General features: G+C 46.8%; 1 protein-coding gene across 13 annotated transcripts in view; it reads left to right on the forward strand.

Moving 5' to 3' along the window:
• The window catches only part of Sufu (SUFU negative regulator of hedgehog signaling), a 119,147-nt gene that overhangs the window by 82,087 nt on the left and 19,184 nt on the right, over nucleotides 1-17,876 (forward strand). For 11 of the 13 annotated variants that reach the window (XR_009227317.1, XR_009227318.1, XR_009227319.1 and 8 more), the window contains exons 9-10: nucleotides 11,469-11,603; nucleotides 13,543-13,681. Coding sequence is in view for 8 of the 13 variants with exons in the window: in XM_046449988.2 (XP_046305944.1) it covers nucleotides 11,469-11,603; nucleotides 13,543-13,681 (274 nt within the window). In the remaining 5 variants the exon portion in view is untranslated. The remainder of the gene's footprint in view (nucleotides 1-11,468; nucleotides 11,604-13,542; nucleotides 13,682-17,876) is intronic. The other 2 variants (XR_009227321.1, XR_009227320.1) reach the window with 1 other exon arrangement.

Here is a 17,876-nt window from a genome sequence, read left to right on the forward strand (position 1 = left end):
GGATGTGGCTCTGTTGTTGAGTGCCCCTGAGTTCAATCCCCAGAACAAAAAAAAAAAAAAAAAAAAAAAAAAATGGTAAAAACAATGGATGTGATCTTTCTTGCTTCATTCTCAGGGACCCCATAAGGAACACAGAATCAGTGTCTCTGAGATAACAATGACCTTCACTGGTAGAACTCCTGTAACTAGTTGTAGCATGAATATGAACCCTTCACATGACACTGAGGACAAAGCTAAGCCCCATGTTAAAAGCTTACTGTGCTTACTTAACTCCAGGGATGACATACCATGAAGCCCAGTGATTCTAAATCCCAGAAATAATGAGCTCTGAATTAACTGGCTCATTTATAGCAGAATTACTTTTTGATATGAGACCTTGTTTTCTTCAAGTTCAAACACAAGTACAACCCTTTCTCTGTCCCTGCACTGCCTCAGTACTAGGGGATTTCTTTCTTTCTGGAGGCCTTATTTCTTGCTTCCCAGAAAGGCAGGCCCCTCTGGGTAACCTGCCTCCTCTCCCACTCACTATTTCCAGCCCTCCTCCAACTGCCTTCCCAGAAGGAGTCTCCTTGGCCCTCTTTAGGGCTTCTTTAGCATTTCACAACCCTTGCATTCCAGCCATGAAATTTGTATCTGGCTTTCCCCAAGATGATCAGTTGAGAAAAGCCTCCTTCGGCTTGCTGGCGCCTCCCTTCCCACTGCCTGCTTGGGTGAGTTTGGGAAGCATAGGAAGCAATCCCTTTGTGCTACTTAAGGACAGCCTGCCCTAGAACTGTGCCTGCGGATATTTGTAGGGATCTGGGATGGGGGGTTGTCTGAAGTGGCTGGTAAGCTAGAGTCTGACTTAGCTTCCAGCCTCTTCACAATGACTGGGGCCTGGGATGGTGTGTATGATCAGGTGCTACTTAGGGAGATTTACTTTTCTATAAACTGTTCCTGGGATGCTAGGAACCTGTATCAGTATTCTAGAATCTCTTCTTCCCTTGGCCAGTGGATTTATTGTCTGAGGTAGAGGGACCTTTAGGAAGCTCTCTGGGTCACCTACCAGAGAAGGACAGGGCTCCTGTGTATACACACAAGTGTTGGAAGGAGAAGGCTTCTGACCATTGGAGGAATACTTTGTAGTTGGGGCACCTCTGAAAAACAAACTCACCGTCATTGCTGAGCCAAGTTTCTCAGTCCTCTGGAATTACACCAGCAGCTTTTAAGACTGCTTTCTTTTCTGTCTTTTTCCTTCTTTTTTAAGATTTATTTTATTTTTTATTCTTCTTCTTTCCTTAATTTCCTGGAAAATTCAGGTTTTGTAGCATGAGTTCTCCTGTTGTGACATTCACATCTACAACACCACCCCTAATACACACATGCACACGTACATACACTTATTTCTTTCTAATTTATTTATTTATTTTTTTCCTGGAGTGCTAGGGATCAAATCCAGGGTCTTCTGCATTCTAGGCAAGGCTCTGCCACTGAGCTACATCCCCAGTCCTCTCTATTTTTGTAAGCATATCTGCTCCTACCTGTTTGAACTTTTGGATGGGGTGACTTTGCCACCTCTAATTCCTGTCTTGAATAGCTTGTAACCTGACCAGGGAATCATCGTTTAGAGGAAATTGTGATTTGTTTTGCTCAACTTATTAGCTCCATGAAGATTAACTAGAAGAAGAAAATGTCTTGTTTGCACCTACCCTACCAATTAATTTAGATGAAAGAAGGTGAGTTTCCATCTGGGAAGACCACAAGGCTATTGTGGTGCCATTCACAGGCAAAGCAGTGTGGGGTGACCTTACTTTCAGCCTCTCATGTCTGTGCAGGGCCAGCCTGGAGCCTGCTCTGTCACGTTGGCTTCCCTCACCACTCTCATGTTGGGGAAGTACATTTGTTTGCACTGGAAAGAAAGCCCAGAAAGAAACAGCCTTTCACTCATAGCCCTGGCCAGGATCCTCAGGGCTGATAGGATGAAGGGCCCAAGCCTCTTTTCTGCCTGCTTCCTGGATTAGTGTTCAATGCTTTGCCTCTCTCACTGTGATCCAGGTTGTCACACTAAGTTTCTTTACATGCCTTTCTCAGAAATATACATTTGAAAGGGTAGAACAAGGGGCTGTAGCAAATTCAGCACAATTCAGTTTCTATTTAAACTCCACTCTTTGCTCTACTTCCCCAAAGTTGAAGCCACAGCGGCCATTGTTAACACCTTGTCTTTACTGCCCTCACTGGCACTTTAAATTCTCAGTGCAAATGCTACATCCCCCTTCCTCAATTTGCACAATCATGAGTATTTTTATCACTCATCCCTGATCCTCAATGTCACCCAACACTTTAGTAGTGAGTCACTTCTGCAGGGAAGGGAAAGGGAAGGCTCAAAGGTAAGAGCTGGAGAAAGGAAATGACTCAGTGTCTTAGAAAAAGGAAAGCCAAGGACTCTGACTAAAACTGGCTCACTCAGGCTAGGCCTGGGTAAAGGCCCGTGGTGCCCAGAGGGACTAATGGTTGATTAGGGAATCCCCAATCCTTATGCACATTTTATCCACCCTGATTTCTTCATCCCCACTCTGTTCCACCATTCCATTTTCATGTTCCATCTGTGGGATGTTCCTATGGAGAATATTATACCTTATCATTTGGTTATTATTACTTATTGGTAACCCTTTATAGCCTTTTATTTCTAATATTCTAAAAGAGTATGACTAGATAATACAGTCTCATGCTTAACAGTGACTCTGGAGGTGAACTGGTCCCCTCACCCTCTACCCCACACCCACACTCTTTACCAATCATGCCTTAAAGAGAGATCTACACGTGGTTCTTTCTCTGAAAAGTTCAGAGCTTTCGTCAGCAATCAGAAAGCAAGAGGAGCGATTTCTCAGAAAAGAAACAGAAGCCAGATGTTGGTTGGGTCTCTGCCAGCCAAATTCACCTCATTTGGGGGTAGTTGCCAAGACTGATGCCCTGGTTGCTGTTCCCCAGTGTCCTCAAGGAGAAGGCCCCAAGTTGTGTGGCCAGTGCAGATATCATGATTGTCACAGGACTAGGACCATAGCTAAAAGGAGTTTCAGTGGTTCAACTCCTCTCCTTTCTACCCCCTGCCATTGATAGAATACGGCTGGTACCCTTTAGGTTAATGTGGCGAAATTAAGACCTTTCCGTTTGAAGGAATCAGAACAGGGAGGAAGTATGTATAAGGCTCTGCCAATCTGTAAAGTGTCAGTAGAGTCATTAGGGCATATACTATAAACAATACAGTACTAGAATTCAGGATTCTATCCTTACACTGGAAGGAGAGGGTATGCTAAGGTATGTTAGTCACTTTATGCAGTGAGAAGTATAAATATAGAATGTGTTATATAGACAGGTGGGAAAGACTAAATAAATTTTATTTAGATCTATTCCTGGATTGCTGAGGTGTGCCTCTAAGCCACACCATAAACCACCCCCTTGGTGCTTCCAATACAGAAAGAATCCTGAGCTGGACAGGTTCTTGTGACTGAGTGTGCAGTTTTTATTGCCCATCACCACGTGTGAAGTTCTGTATTGTGAGCTGCTGTTGTCCCCACTTCTCAGATTATAACACGGAGGCTTATGTTTTATAACTTATCTAGAGTCTAACCACTAGGAATAAGTGTAAGCCAGAATTTGAACCTCAGGTTGTTTGCCTTTAGATCCAGGCCTCTTCACCACTGTGTACTGCCTATAAAAAAGGATAAAAGTGGAGGAGGTGCTTGTCAATCCACAGGAAAATATAACTGGAAAGGGGGCCCTGGAAGTCTACCTGTGTGCAGAGAGAAACAGTTATTTTAGTTTGCCTGGAAACCCATGGAGGTGGCAGGTCAATGGAGACCATCTGGCTGAGAAAAGTGTAAAATGTAAAAAGTAAAATGAAATCTGCTAGAATATACACTCCATCAAAATGAGTGAGGCAGACAGCGAATGTAGGAAAGGGGGTCCAACATGAGAAGGAGACGGGGAGTCACAGGGTGAAGGTAAAGAGTGATTCCAGATAATGGCTGAGCAGCAAGAACCAAAGGCAACCAACTTAGATTGGAGTCAATTGGAAGGATCCTCATGAGAAATGGCTTTAAGATAGAACTGATAAATATTTGTTGTATTTGTATGTCTTGGGAGGACATCTGTAGATCATTGGTATATTAATCCTAATTGAACTGATGGTAAACACCCAGAAAACTAAGATAGTTTGCCTAGGGATTTAGTTTAGTTCAGTGGTAGAGCACTTACCTAGCATATGCAAGGCCCTGGGTTCAATCCCTAGGACTACAAGAGGAATACAATAAAAAGAAAGAAAACTAAGACAGTTATTAAATCCAAGGAAATAGACATGTTAGAAGAGTAATTATAGTATACTACATGGTTCACCTATAAATAAGATTGATATAGTGGTAATAATGTGAACACTTAATACAGATCCACACAAACTTGCAAGGTAGTTGTCTTGGGAAGATGGAAACAAAGGAGGGTGGGATAAGAAAGAGCCAAAAGCTTGTCTTTTAGGGGAGTTTGGTGAGTTTATGAAAAGAGGGGTTCTCTGGTTAAGGTTGGAAAATGTTGGCTTACACAAAAGGAAACCAATTCATTCTCCTTTTGTAAACCTTCAAAATGTTTGGAGTTCACCAACATTTTTCGAACCTCTAATCTGAGGTGAGCATATTGCATCCAGCCTTTGTCATATCTGTTTTGTTGTTGTTGTTGTTGTTGTTTTGTTTTATTTTGTTTTTTAGAAACTTCTCTGAGAATTCCATAGAATGCCCTTTGAGAAACTATCTCCCAGGAAGGATGTTCTGTTCAGAGTTCAGGGAATGAACTATTCAATGCAGCTCAGTGGTAGAGCCCTTGCCAAATATGCCTGAGTAGGATCTTGGTTCCATCCCCAGCACTACAGAGATGTGGAGGAATTGGACTGGGCGTGGTGGGTGGCGCATATCTCTACTCCCAGTATTTTGGGAGGCTGAGGCAGGAGGATCATGAGTTCAAAACCAGCTTCAGCAAAAACAAGGCGCTAAGCAACTCAGACTCTGTCTTTAAAATAAAATACAAAAAAGGGCTAGAGATGTGGCTCAGTGGTTGAGTGCCCCTGAGTTCAATCCCCAGTATCCCCCCCGTGTCCCCCCCCAAAAAAAGAGGAATTGGGATGTTCAGGGAAGAGAGCTATGCCTTTATGGGCTGAAACCCCAGAAGAAAGGATAACTCATAAAGTATGGAAGTATGGGAGTTTCTCTCTCTCTCTTTCTTTTTCTTTTGTTGTTGTTGTTGTTGTAATACTAGGGACTGAACCCAGAGACTCTTAACCACTGAGTTACACATCCCCATTCACTTTTTTAAATTTTATTTTGACACAGGGTCTCACTAAATTCCTGAGGCTTGCCTCAAACTTAAAATCCTACTGCCTCAGCCTCCATGCCACTGGGATTACAGAAATGCACCACTGTGCCAGGCAGGAAGATAAAAGTTTCTTAAAGAGAATATAGCAACATTTTGGCTGGCATCAGAAAGACATGGATTTTATCTTAGCTTTTATTTGCTCATTGCATGACCTTGAGCTAGTTATTTAAGTCTTGGAGTTTCAGTGTCTTCATCTGTAAAATGAGGAATGTAACACCTATTAATTGGGTTATGAAAATTAAAGGAAGCGAAATATATGAAGGGTTTACTAGGGGACCCAGAACTATTGTTTGTGCTTAATAAAAGGTATCACTTGGTATTATTGTTGTGAATAGTTCCCTGAAAACTAAAAGGAGGCATAAGACCTCCAGGGACCGGTGCAGGTATTTAGAGAATTCTCCTCACAACTCAGAATTTGGGAAGAATTTGAACAATAGCTGGAAGGAGAGTCATGTTATGCCAGCACAGATGTAAAGAACAGGGTCAAAAAAAAAAAAAAAAAAAGCTGAAACTCAAGAACTGAGTCCTGCTAAAAAGTACTATGAAGGCTGATGCAGGGACACATGTCTATAATCCCAGCAGTTTGGGAGACTGAGACAGGAGGATCACAACTGGAGACTAGCCTCACCAATTTAGTGAGAGCCTGTCTCAAAATTTTTAAAAAAAGAAAGAAAGAAATTAAAAAGGGCTGGGATTGTAACTCAATGGTAGAAAGCCCCTGGGTTCAATCTATTATAGACAAAAACAAAGTGCTATGACCAACAAAAAGGGCTTTAGTTTTGTGTGACTCTTTGGAGAAGACCTCACGGTTTGGATAGAGTAATGCTAATCAGTGGCAGAGAGAAGTAAATTTTACTTGAATTGTGTAATGCTGCCACCTCAACACAATGATTGTCAGCCTAGGAAGGGTCACAGCAGTGACAAAAGGATGGAAGCTGTGCATTCAGATCTCCTGGTCCACAAGGATTTTAGGAGAATTGGAAGTGGAAGTAAAGAGACTGGTGTTCATATCTTTTGCTTTTTCTCTTTCTTTCTTTCTTACTTACCTACTTATTTATGGTACTAGGGATTGAATCAAGGACCTTGCACATGTGAAGCAAACACTACCACTGAACTACATCCGAAGCCCTGATTGATTGATTAATTGATAGATACTGGAGATTGAACCCAAGGACACTTTAACACTAAACTACAACCCCAGTCCTTTCTGTTTTGAGACAGGGTCTCACTAAGTTGCTGAGGCTGGCCTTGAACTTGAGATCCTCCTACCTCAGCCTCCCAAGTAGCTGGGATTACAGGTATGTGCTCCCAGGCCCAGCTGGTATCAGAAATTCTGAGGGAATTGGGGAGAGGAGAGTTGGCAACCTGGAAGCAACCAAAAGTTTCAGGATGACAAGAGCATTTGCACTCTCCAGACTAGTGAGCTTGGCGCAGTTCTCATGAAAATTCTGCACTAGATGATTCAGCAAGGAGCTTCAGACATTTTGGGAACAGTGAGCCCTGAGAATCAGAAAATAAGGCTTTGGGAAGTGCTTACCTGCCTGGAAGACAGAAGAAGTCCTTTGGATTCACATACACAGGGTTTAGAAAGACATCTTGAGAACGCTCTGACATCATTATTGAAGGGAAAGTGAGGAACGAGAGATGGGTAAGCGAGAAATGAAAAACAGACCAGGCAGATACACATAAGAGTTTATTTGTCAGAGATGACAAATAAAGGCACATCTCTCTATAGCAGAGAAAGGCAAAACAGGCTTGGGTTCCAGGACTTTTATGGGGCAGGCTCAGAAATCAGAGCCAGGCGGGTCCTAATGCAGATAGTCAGGGGTTGTGTTGGTATGAGGGAGTGGTGAGCCTTTCTCAGAAAGGCCCTTGGGCAGGAAAGTGAAACTTTTTCCTTAAAATGGTGGCTGTCACTTAAGATGACCATCCAGATGCTAAGCAACAACCTTAAAATTATAAGCAACACAGATGTGTCCAGAGAGCATCCAGGAGGGTGAGAGACCGGTGATGGGAAGGTTGGGTTGATTTATAATTGATTGGATGAGGATACCCAAAGAGTAATGATGTCAGTCTGTCAGGCTGTCTGCCAGCCCTGGCCTGCTTACTATTTAATCAAAGCCTAGGAAGAGAACATCGATGGCAAGTTTATCAGTTTTGTCAGTGATGTGAAGTCAGGAAAGAATGCCAATATGATGGATGCCAGAGTCAGGTTCAGAATTATCTGAACTGCTTGCAATCCTAGCCAAATAACAAGAGTTCTACTCTTAGCTGCAAATAATCATCAGTACATAGTAGCTGGGGGAGAAAAGTTCTAAGGGCAACCCATGGGAGAAAGCCTGAGGGAGATTTCATTGACTGAGGGAGTGCAATATGAGTTGGTAGTTTGATGAGGTTTCAAAGAATAGACAATTTGATGACAGTTTTAATAGAAATAAAGTGTCCCAAACAAGAGTGCCCAGGGCCTCTGTGATCTGTTCTGGTCAGACCACATACTGTATTTATTTCCACACACCACACTTCACTTCCAGACATGACACTCTAGCTTTGACAAGCTAAAATGAATCCAAGGGAGGGTGACTGGAATGGATGGAGGATTTCAGAACCTTGTCAAGAAATGTAGTAGAAAGTTGGGGCCACAGATCCTAGAAAAAGAAACTGTTGATGGGATGTGAGAGCAGCCTTGGGGATTCAAAAGGCTGTCATGGAAAGATGGATTAAACTACTGGGCAACTTGAAGGCCAGTGGTTTGAGAATTGCAGAGAGGCAGACTATGCCCTGTAGAAACAAGATGGCTGAACCAGCTCCTCCTTCAGTGGAACAAAGGCACAAGGGGTCTTGTTGGCCTATAGTTAGCCTTCCAGAAGCACTGATAGCCTATAGTGTCCACTCCAGGAGTCAGGAGCCTTTTCAGGCCCCATCTCTCCCAAGCTCAGGGAAATTGACCTAGCTTGTGACAGTTGGACTGAGTCCTGGAGAAAGGCAAACAAGTTCCTATAAGTTGTGGACATTCTGGCAGGAGGAGCAGAGAGACTTGAGAGGCAGTCAGCTATATTTTGAGGACCTCCCATATCCCAGGACTTACACGAGTCATCTCATTTAATCAATATGATGACTCTACTGTTATTACTCCCATCAAAGATAACAAATCTTGGCCTGGGAATATAGCTCGGTTGGTACAGTGCTTGCCTCACATGCACAAGGCCATGGGTTCAGTCCCCAGCACCACAAAAAAAAAAATCTTAGAGAAAGGTTCAGTCAGTTACCCAAGGACTCAAATCCAGAACATAAGCACTTGGGGGTGGGGGGCAGTGGGTCTGGGTCATCTCAGGAGCCCCTCCCTCTCTCTTCCTCCCCCAAAGCTTTGCCTTCTCCTCTACTGGGAACTCAGGGAGAAAACAGCCCAGCTGAAAAATTAGGCCATGCTGCCGAGCACACTACTTATTTTTTTATGACTAAGATTAAGCTGACAACCATGCAAAACATTGCAAACCTGTGTCGGCTGCAGATTTAATACCTCACCCAGCCCACACAAATAATTCATGCTTCTGCATCGATGTCCAGAAAAAACAAATCAGCAAAAAGCTGGGCTCCTGCGTGTGTATAGAGCAGCCGCCTTTCCATTGAAGCAGCGTGCCGGAAATACCCAAGCTCCAGGACTGCAGATCTAGCGTTTTGCAATTTTTTTTTTCTTTTAAAAGATTAAAGTACGGTTTTTCAAATGATTGAAGGTTGGTGGGAGGTGTAAATGTGGGCACTTGTCACATTAATTCTTCAGATGATTAAGTTCTTTTCCATTTCTTTAAAGCTGTTTGCAGTTGGGTTTGATGTCCTCGTTCCGGGTGAGTGTGTTGTGGCAGTTACCAAGGTGACTTTAGCTGACTTTCAACAATTTATTTTTCCCTCCAGCTTGAGATGTCTCTAGCCCTGTGTGTTGTTGATTCTTCTCCCACCAGCCCCCTTCCACCTCCCATTGCTGTTCCTCAGCACTTTTGCCTGTGGGCCCTGCCCTAGGGCTAGGCCTCAGCCCCTCTGCAGAATGAGCATGGTGGTGCCCCTGGATATAAGAACCTGTCAGATAGCACAGTCACACCCTAGTTTTTACACTTAAACTCACTCTGTGGGGCTGGGGAGAATGCTTACCCATCATGCACAGGGTCCTAGGTTTAATCCCCAAAACCATAAAAAATAAAAATAAAGGATTAAACTCCCTATGTGAAACTCAGGCTTGTCACCTCAACTCATCTGTAAAAGGGTTAACAGAACCTGCCTTAGGGAGTAAACCTATGGCACAGAGAAAGTACCCAGCAGATTGGAGGAGCTGCTGTTGTTTCCTGCCTTCTGTTCTTGTTTGGACCTAGAGGGCACCGGTGTCACCTCTGAGCCCATCAGTAGTGCCTGACTGAGTTGATGTATTTAGTGTTACTCTCCTCAAAAGGGAGGTGTAGCGGCTCTGGTGGAGGGAAAGAGTTAGTTGGTCAGAAGTCCAGGGTTCCCAAGTTGGCCTGTCATAGACCAGCTCTGTTGCCTTGGATGCCTTGCTGTCCCTTTTTTGAAAAGGAAAGAGATAGATTAAACAATCTTGAGTTTCCTTCCAGTCCTGAAATACCATGACCCTCTTGTTCATAGCTTTTGTCTCCTTCACAGGTCTTAAAAAAGCTCTTGCCAAGGGGAAAGGCCATTTCAAGTGGCTTTGGGAAGCCAGAGGAAGTGATGGCTTTTGTGAAAGAGCAGTCAAATCTGGGGAAGGATCCTCACATAGAAGGAGAAGACTCAGGAGGGAGCAGTTCTAAGCACTGCCTCAGCAGGACCCTTGCTGTCCAGTGCTGGCCTCACACCCTTGCCCCCTGGGAGGACTCTGCCTTTGGCGTCTCATTGGCTGCAGGCCCCAGGGCTCAGCCTCCAGTGTGTGAGGAGGTCAGGCCTGGCCTCTCCCTCTCTTCAGAGGCTGTCTAGCCCAGACATCCTGGGTGGCTCCTGCCTGCTGCTTGAATGATAAAAACTGGAGCTTCTCACCAAGTACTTTGATGGACACTTGGGGAATTGTTTTGAGATTCACAGCCCAAACCAGAATCCGGCCTTTTGAATGGGATCAGTGGGTGACCCTCATTTCCTGCTGAGGCAGATTTGAAAGGTTGTCAGTAGGGGCAGCTGAATTTGAAAGAGCAAATCTTGGAATGCAAAGAGACCTGGTGGCCTAGCAGTGGGACAAGCTGTTGGTAGGGAGCTGCACAGAGGGAGAATGAGGCAGCAGTGATAGCTTACTGGGTTTGGCCACAGGGGTCCTTGAAGCTTACCAGGGTAGGGGTCCAATCCTACAGAGTGGGCAGCCAAGCCTAGTGGCCTGAGTCCCAAGAGCCCAGCTCCCACCCCTCAGTGAGGTTTGTGTTACTTCCTGGTTAAATGAAGAAAATATGTGTCACTTCAGTGCCTGGCGATTAGTAGGAATAGGCATGCTCACAGTCTTTTCAGGGTCAGCTGGATGGAAGCTCTTGGAGCCAGATCTTGGGGAGCTCTCCCATGTCAGCCTTGGGAACAAGGGCTCTCAGGCCCCACAGCAGGGGAGAAGGCTCCCTACTGATCTCACAGATTAAAACAAAACCCTGTGGCATAAACTTTAGAGTATTGTTGGGGTCCCCAGGATCACATATAGGTCCAAGATCTGCCTGAGCAGTTTTCCTCCCTCCCTGTTCCCAGACTCTGGTCAGATATGCGGGCGGGCGGGCTTCCTACAGGGGCCTTACAGATCTACCTGAGACAGATGCCAACTCCACCCCCATTACTGGCTGTGCAACCTGGGGCAAGTTACTTAACCTCCCTGGTCCTAGTTTCTTATCTGTAAGAGAGAGATGATGATAGTGCCCACCTCATGGGAGTATCACAAGGAGTAGCCAGTCAGTGGAAGTACTTGGCACAGTGACTGGCACTTGGCAAGCACAGATTGAAGGGTGGCGGCTATAATTGTATCAGGCACCATGATTCGTATTAATCAGCAACATAGCCAGAAACTCCCATCTTGCTCCTCCCTGTGGTTTTCACCATGTACTAAACCTGTTTCCATGCTTGTTTCACAGGAGCCGCAAAGACAGCCTGGAAAGTGACAGCTCCACGACCATTATTCCCCACGAGCTCATCCGCACCCGACAACTTGAGAGTGTACATCTGAAATTCAACCAGGAGTCAGGAGCTCTCATTCCTCTCTGCCTAAGGTGAGCCAAGATTATTCCACAATGGAGCCACCCCCTCTCCCCCGACACCCAACCTGGCTTTGGGGCCACTTCAGAGCCTCCCAAATCTCTCTCCCCCAACATGCGCCCCACCCCCAGGGGGGGCCTGGTACCACTTCACCTCCATTCCTCAAGACCTATGCTTGCTGTTTTACCCAGCAAGGCCCCTGTAGGAAGCCCGCCCGCCCGCATATCTGACCAGAGTCTGGGAACAGGGAGGGAGGAAAACTGCTCAGGCAGATCTTGGACCTATATGTGATCCTGGGGACCCCAAACCAGCCATCAATCCCCATGTCACTGGGTCATTCTCCCTATGGAAACCTCTAGGCAGCTTAGGTTGTAAGAAGTCTGCAAGCAGTGGGGGCCAGTTGGCCACATAAATTATCCCTAGAGGAAGGCTCTCTTCTGTATCTCAGCGTAGAGCAGTGGCAGGCTCCAATGAGCAAAGCCACAAGCAATCTCTGGCTGCTTGGTCGACAGACCATTCTCATTAGCAAGTTTCAGAGTCGGAGAATCCACAGGGAATAGGTGCTGAAGAACTCTCCTTTATCCAGGAATTGTTCTTCAGCCTTGCCCTCTTTAGGGAGTTTTAGTAACTAAGGGAGTCTCAGATGCCCCCTGCTATCCCACAAGCCTGGGGTCAGGGATGGCTGAGTCACCAGTAGCATTTGGTTGCCAGGGGGAAGATTCTGGTGGGTTCTTCCTGCTTGCTGCCTTTCCCATGAAAAACTCTCAGTTCTTCATACCCAATGACCAGCCCAGCAGACTCCTTGAGAGACCAGGAAGCCCAGCTGTGTCTCTTCTGCTGCCGTTCAGATCAGAAACCCAGTCTTGTAGCCAGAAGTCAGCTGATTATGTTGAGCTGAATCTCTTACAGCTGGCCTCATCTGCAGTCCTCTGGCCTTCCACCGTCACTTTGCTAGCAGGAGAGGCAACAAGAATCCCTCTAACTTGGAGGACAATGACAAGGAAGAAGGGGTTGCATGGTTTGGATCCTCCCCACTATCCCTGGAGCCTGGGGAAGGAGTTTGGAGGGTGGCCAACCTTGGCCAGCCACCCTGGGCAGCAGGGCAAAGATTGCTTGATCAGAGTGAACAGGACCTGGCAGGGCCCACTGCCAGATTCCCAATAATTTCCTCCTCAGCTATTTCTTTGGTACAGGCTTAAGGCCGTTAGACTGGTGAAGGGTTAATGTAAGGCAGCCTGAAAGAGTAAAGAGCAGGTGTTGCTTCCCTTGCTGACTAGCATCTTTGCCCCCTAAGTTGTCACTGCCTCCCCTTCCCCCGGTATATTTCCAGACTGGGGATTAAGGGTGACTTCTTGTGGCTCCCTCAGAGTGACCCCACTTGGCTTCATTAATCAATCAATCAACAAATAAATAAATAAAGATGTGCTTTTTGCCTTTAAACCAGCTGTTTAAATGTTACAGGAAAGCCCAGGAGCAGGTGGAAAATTCTGCCCTGGACACTGAATTGTCTTTCTTGCTGGGAAGGCCTGGTATCACTTCACCTCCATCCCTCAAGCAAAGGAGGACATGACTCCCTCTTCATTCTGGGTATAACCCTGGGCATATTGCTCACTTTCCTCTCTAGCCTCACCATTCCCACCAGTATGTGAGGGAGTTGGAATCTATCACCACTGAGGCCCTTTGAACTCTGATCTAGAGTTTTCTCTGCTGGTTGAGCACTTCAGGAGGAAGGCTTTATAGAACTGGTGAAGGAGGCTTCTCTTTGAAGGTGCTGTGATGAGCGGTTTGGTTATGGTCCCCTGTTGGTGGGCAGGTGGGCCATCAGGAGGGCGTTTGTCAGGCATCCTGCCCCAGAAAACATAGCCTCATCGTCCCAGAACTTTGACCAAGCCTGCTGTGCTTCAGGCTGTTTCTAGGCCCAGCTCCTCATTGTCTCCATGTTCCCATCCCCAGGGGCAGGCTCCTGCATGGACGGCACTTTACATATAAAAGTATCACGGGTGATATGGCCATCACATTTGTCTCCACTGGAGTAGAAGGTGCCTTTGCCACTGAGGAGCATCCTTACGCAGCTCATGGACCCTGGTTACAAGTGAGAAGGCTTTTTTTCTTCTCCCTATCTTCTTCCCGTAGGCTATTCCCTTGGCTACCTGCCCTCCCCTCCCTTGGCCGCTCTTCCTGAGCAGCTGGTTATAAGATGCCTCTTGGATTCAGGGCCTGAGGCCTTTGTGTGGTCATGAGTGTGGATGCTGCTGCCCATCTCAGCAGCTGCAGGGGCACTTCCTGGCCTCCTATGAGACACAAGTGATCACTCTCCAGGCCCTGGCCATTGGTGATTCTGGTTCCTATGAAAATCCAGGTGTGAGGAATATGACTTCCCCTACCCTGGGCAAGATTAAAGTATAGGAAATCAAGAGTGAAGCAAGATGGAGGACATATGGAAGTCACTCTCAGCAGTTCTATGAAAATCTTATGAGAATTCATGGGAAGTAGGGCTGAAGTTGTGGCTCAGCAGTAGAGCGCTTGCCTAGCATGTGTAAAGCCCTGGGTTCAATTCTCAGCACCACATAAAAATGAATAAATAAAATAAAGGTATCGTGTCCAACCATAACTAAAAATAAATAAATAAATATTAAAAAAAAAAAAAAAAGAATTTATAGGGAGTGGTTATCTGTGCCCAGACTTGGGGCTGGGATGGGCAGGCTAGAGTCTCCTCCCATCAGTCAACTTTCCTGTTTCTCCTGTGGAAACACAATTTGAACAGAAACCTGCTGGCTTGTCCAGAGTGCTTATTCTTCTTTGCTCTTCTGGATGAAGGAAACTTTAAGAGCTGATACCTAGCAGGGTGATGGGGCTAACTAAGAGTCATCAGCCTTCTTCTAGCATCCACTCTGACCAGGTCTCTAAGAGGTATTGTGTCTGGTGCTTCACACTCCTTTTTGGGCTTTGTTTGCTTTGGGGGTAAATACTTTCCCTTATCTTTCTCAGGAATATCAAGAAAAGGAGTTTTTTGGGCTAGGGAGTGGCAGAGTACTTGCCTAGCATGCCGGAAGCCCTGAGTTCAATCCCCCAGCACTGCCAAAAAAATAAAAATATGGAAAGGGATCTGACCCTAATCTAAAGGTGCCCAAAACTTGTTTGTAGTGTGTTAGAGAGAACATGGGGGAATTACAGTAGATAGGAAGATAATTTTGCTGGGTTTTTTGGGTTTAACCCAGCTGGGGGTCTGTAATATTCTTAATATGGGCATGTTTTTGTCCACGTGTGTCTGCTTGCAGCAGAATTCCTCCTCCTTCAGGCTTGCCCCCACCCCCATCACCAAAATCCTAACCTTTAATTAAAACAAACAGCAAACAAAGGACACCAACCGCACTCCCTAGACTTAGCTGAGGTAGAAGTGGAAGCTAGTGCTTTAGGGATATTGTGTTCCATAAATTATCTTGCCTTTTTCCACTGTTGTTATTACATTGTTTCATAACAAAATTACTTTGAACCATAAAGTTATAAATACATTTTAAAAGTCCCACTTGGTAACATTAGATTTCTGTCCATGTGGTGTTGATAGTTACTGTAGCAAAAGCTCTGAAGTGTAACATTTGAAATTAGCCCAGCACAAGTGGAAAAGGTCTCCTGCTGCCCCCACGCCCCACCCCCCACCCATGTCCCAGGCTGCCTCTGGTGCCTTGGCTGAGAGCAGGAGGGAACAGGCCTGTTCTGGGCAGAGCTGGTAGCTGGTAAGTTGAGAGTTGGGGCCTATGCAGGAGACCCCAACCCCTGAGAGTTCATAGGTTGTCATTCCAGCAGATGATGTCATGTTGGCAGGTCTTGACAGAAGTGTTCTCATAGTGCATGTGCCTGTATTTGAAGGTTTTAGATATTTTGTTTGGAGAAAATAGAGTCTGGGGTCTCTCCAAACCCAAGAAGAAAGTCCACCCAGTTTTTTAGTATCCTCAAAACTTAACTTGCCCTTGTTCTGCCATCCCCCCCTCGGAATGTCTTCTTGCCCTGAGAACTAAGCTGGTCAGCCTCTCTAGTTTTTCAGCAGCCCAGGGAGCTTGATCCCCAAAGGACTCTGCAGGTGACCACAAGACCCCTCAGTCATCATAGAAAGCCTTCCAGGCCCCACCTAACTCCAAAGCCTCTGATCCCCTGGCTGTTGGCATTCCCGCTTCCAACACCACAACCCCCTCACTCCCTGGCAGCCCCTCAGTGAGCCTGGACTCTCAGCACCCGCTGACTCCCAGCACATGGTCCCCTCCTGTGGGCTGTTGCCTGGGGAACCGGGAAGCGGTGGGAACGAGCCACTGGCCTCGGCATGTTCCAATAAAGTTGCTGTGCTGGGAGCTGCTTAATCAAAGGCCTGTGTTATGGGCTCATTAGTGTGGTCCACCACAGGCCAGCTCACAGGAGAGCTCCTGGGAAGGCTGGCTGAGGCCCCACTCCCGAGGCTCGCACCCTTGATCACCAAGGGGTTTCTCAGGCCCTTTGCAAGGAGCCCTGGGAAACCCTCCGACCCTGCCCCCAGCCAGCCGGATTCTCAGCAGTGGAGCCAACACCCACACCAGCCCTCCTCCCCTCCCGGCAAGCAGTCAGCATTTTCTGTGTCTGACTGCCAGCCCACTTTCCCCTTTAGGGTCTTGCCTTGTGGTCACAGGCAGCTCTCTAGCTTGTGGGAATCCGGGCTTGTAATGACTTGTGGGCCTCTCAGGGGTCTAACTATCTTCCCAGGAGTCCAAAGCCTCCTGGAGCCCTGGAGTTAGACTTTCAGTCACAGGTGAGGCCACCAAGGGCCCCAGGACCTCCAGGGGGAGGGAGACCCCAGCTCAGAGGCCTGCCCTTGCTCCTTGCAGGCATTTCTCACCATGTTTCCAGAATTTGGGGTGTCTCCATGGGTCTTGTATGCCCAGGCCTGTTGGGGTAGAGGAGCAGGAAAGAGCTGAATGTAGTAGACCCAGGAAGTAGAGAAACCCAGGCTTCTGTTCTCTTGGCTGCTGCATGAATTTTCCCTGTAGGTCCCAGCTGAAGCAGGAGGGGTGGGATGACTTTCTTGCATCAGCCATCAACAGCCTTGGAAGTACTTACTCCCAGCCTTGGCACCTTGCTCTGGCTACCAGCCCAGGCCTGTTATCTCTTGGGGGAAAAGCAAGGCAGACATCATGCATAGGGAAAGAATGACAAAGAAAAGGCTGAGAAGAAAAGTCAGAAGATTAGGGAACCTGAGCCTCTTTCCAGAGCTTGTGGAGTGGCCCCAGACAGTCCTCCACATCCACTTTCTCCTGGGTCGGCACCTACTCCCCCATATTCAACATCTCAGGGTAACCCAGTACCAGGGAAGTTAGGGCCCCGATACACTGAAGAATAGCATGTGGGCAGTACCAGTTAGGTGCAGTGCATTAGGGGGAGCCCCAGAGGCAGGAGTCAGTTGTATCTCTGCACTCTTCTCATTTTCTGGAGAAGGCACTTGGCATTGTCTGCCCTACTTTGCTTTTTCATCCTTGTTGAGATTGGATGGAAAATGTATCAGCCAACTGTGAAGCTTTGCAGGAGAGTCTTCAGACCGTGGCAGGGAGGCCTTGCCAAAGTCTTCTCCTGCCCCTTTATCTCCCAGCATCCTCTCACTCTGATGGCTTGAGCAAGCTTCTCCCTTGGCCTTTTGATGTTGGGATGTTGGTTTTCTAAGAGTGCAGTCCAGTGCCAAATTGTTCCTCCCTAGCCAGGGCAGTGTGAAAAGGAGAAGTTTCAATCCAGAGGTCACAGAGGGGTCATATTACCAGATATAAGAATATTTTTTTAGGTGCTGCAGTGCTTTCTCAGCTGTGCAGTATCTGACTGTTCACCCAGGTGATGCCCCCAGCCCTAGCCACTCCCTAGCAGGCCCAGTGAGAGGCCCCAGTCTTGGGAGAAGCCGCCCAGCAGCTGTTTTCAAGTGGCCTCTGCTGCTCCCAACCATGTTTGAGGAATTACTACTGAGCTCTCCCCCTTACCCAAAGACAAGCTCCTCACATCCTGAATTCTCCTGCTATTTGGATGCTGTATGGAAGTCAACTTGGGAATCCCCTGCTCAAACTTACGGGGTTCCTCTTTGATGTGTACTGCTTCTCCTTCCACTGGTGGACCTGGCCACACCTCTTCTCCCTGGATACCTTTGCTTAGGCTGTTGCAGAGACCTATTATCCAGGGGCATACCTGTTGAGGTTTAAAGCCCAGGTGTATGCTTGGGGAAGGTACCTTTCTTGCAATAGAGACCCATAATGCCCAACTGTGTCCCTAGGAACCAACAGCCAGAA

Source organism: Marmota monax, unplaced genomic scaffold, assembly GCF_021218885.2.
Source record: "Marmota monax isolate L192 unplaced genomic scaffold, Marmota_monax_Labrador192_F-V1.1 WCK01_AAM20220418_F8-fsc00004, whole genome shotgun sequence".
Taxonomy (NCBI): domain Eukaryota; kingdom Metazoa; phylum Chordata; class Mammalia; order Rodentia; family Sciuridae; genus Marmota; species Marmota monax.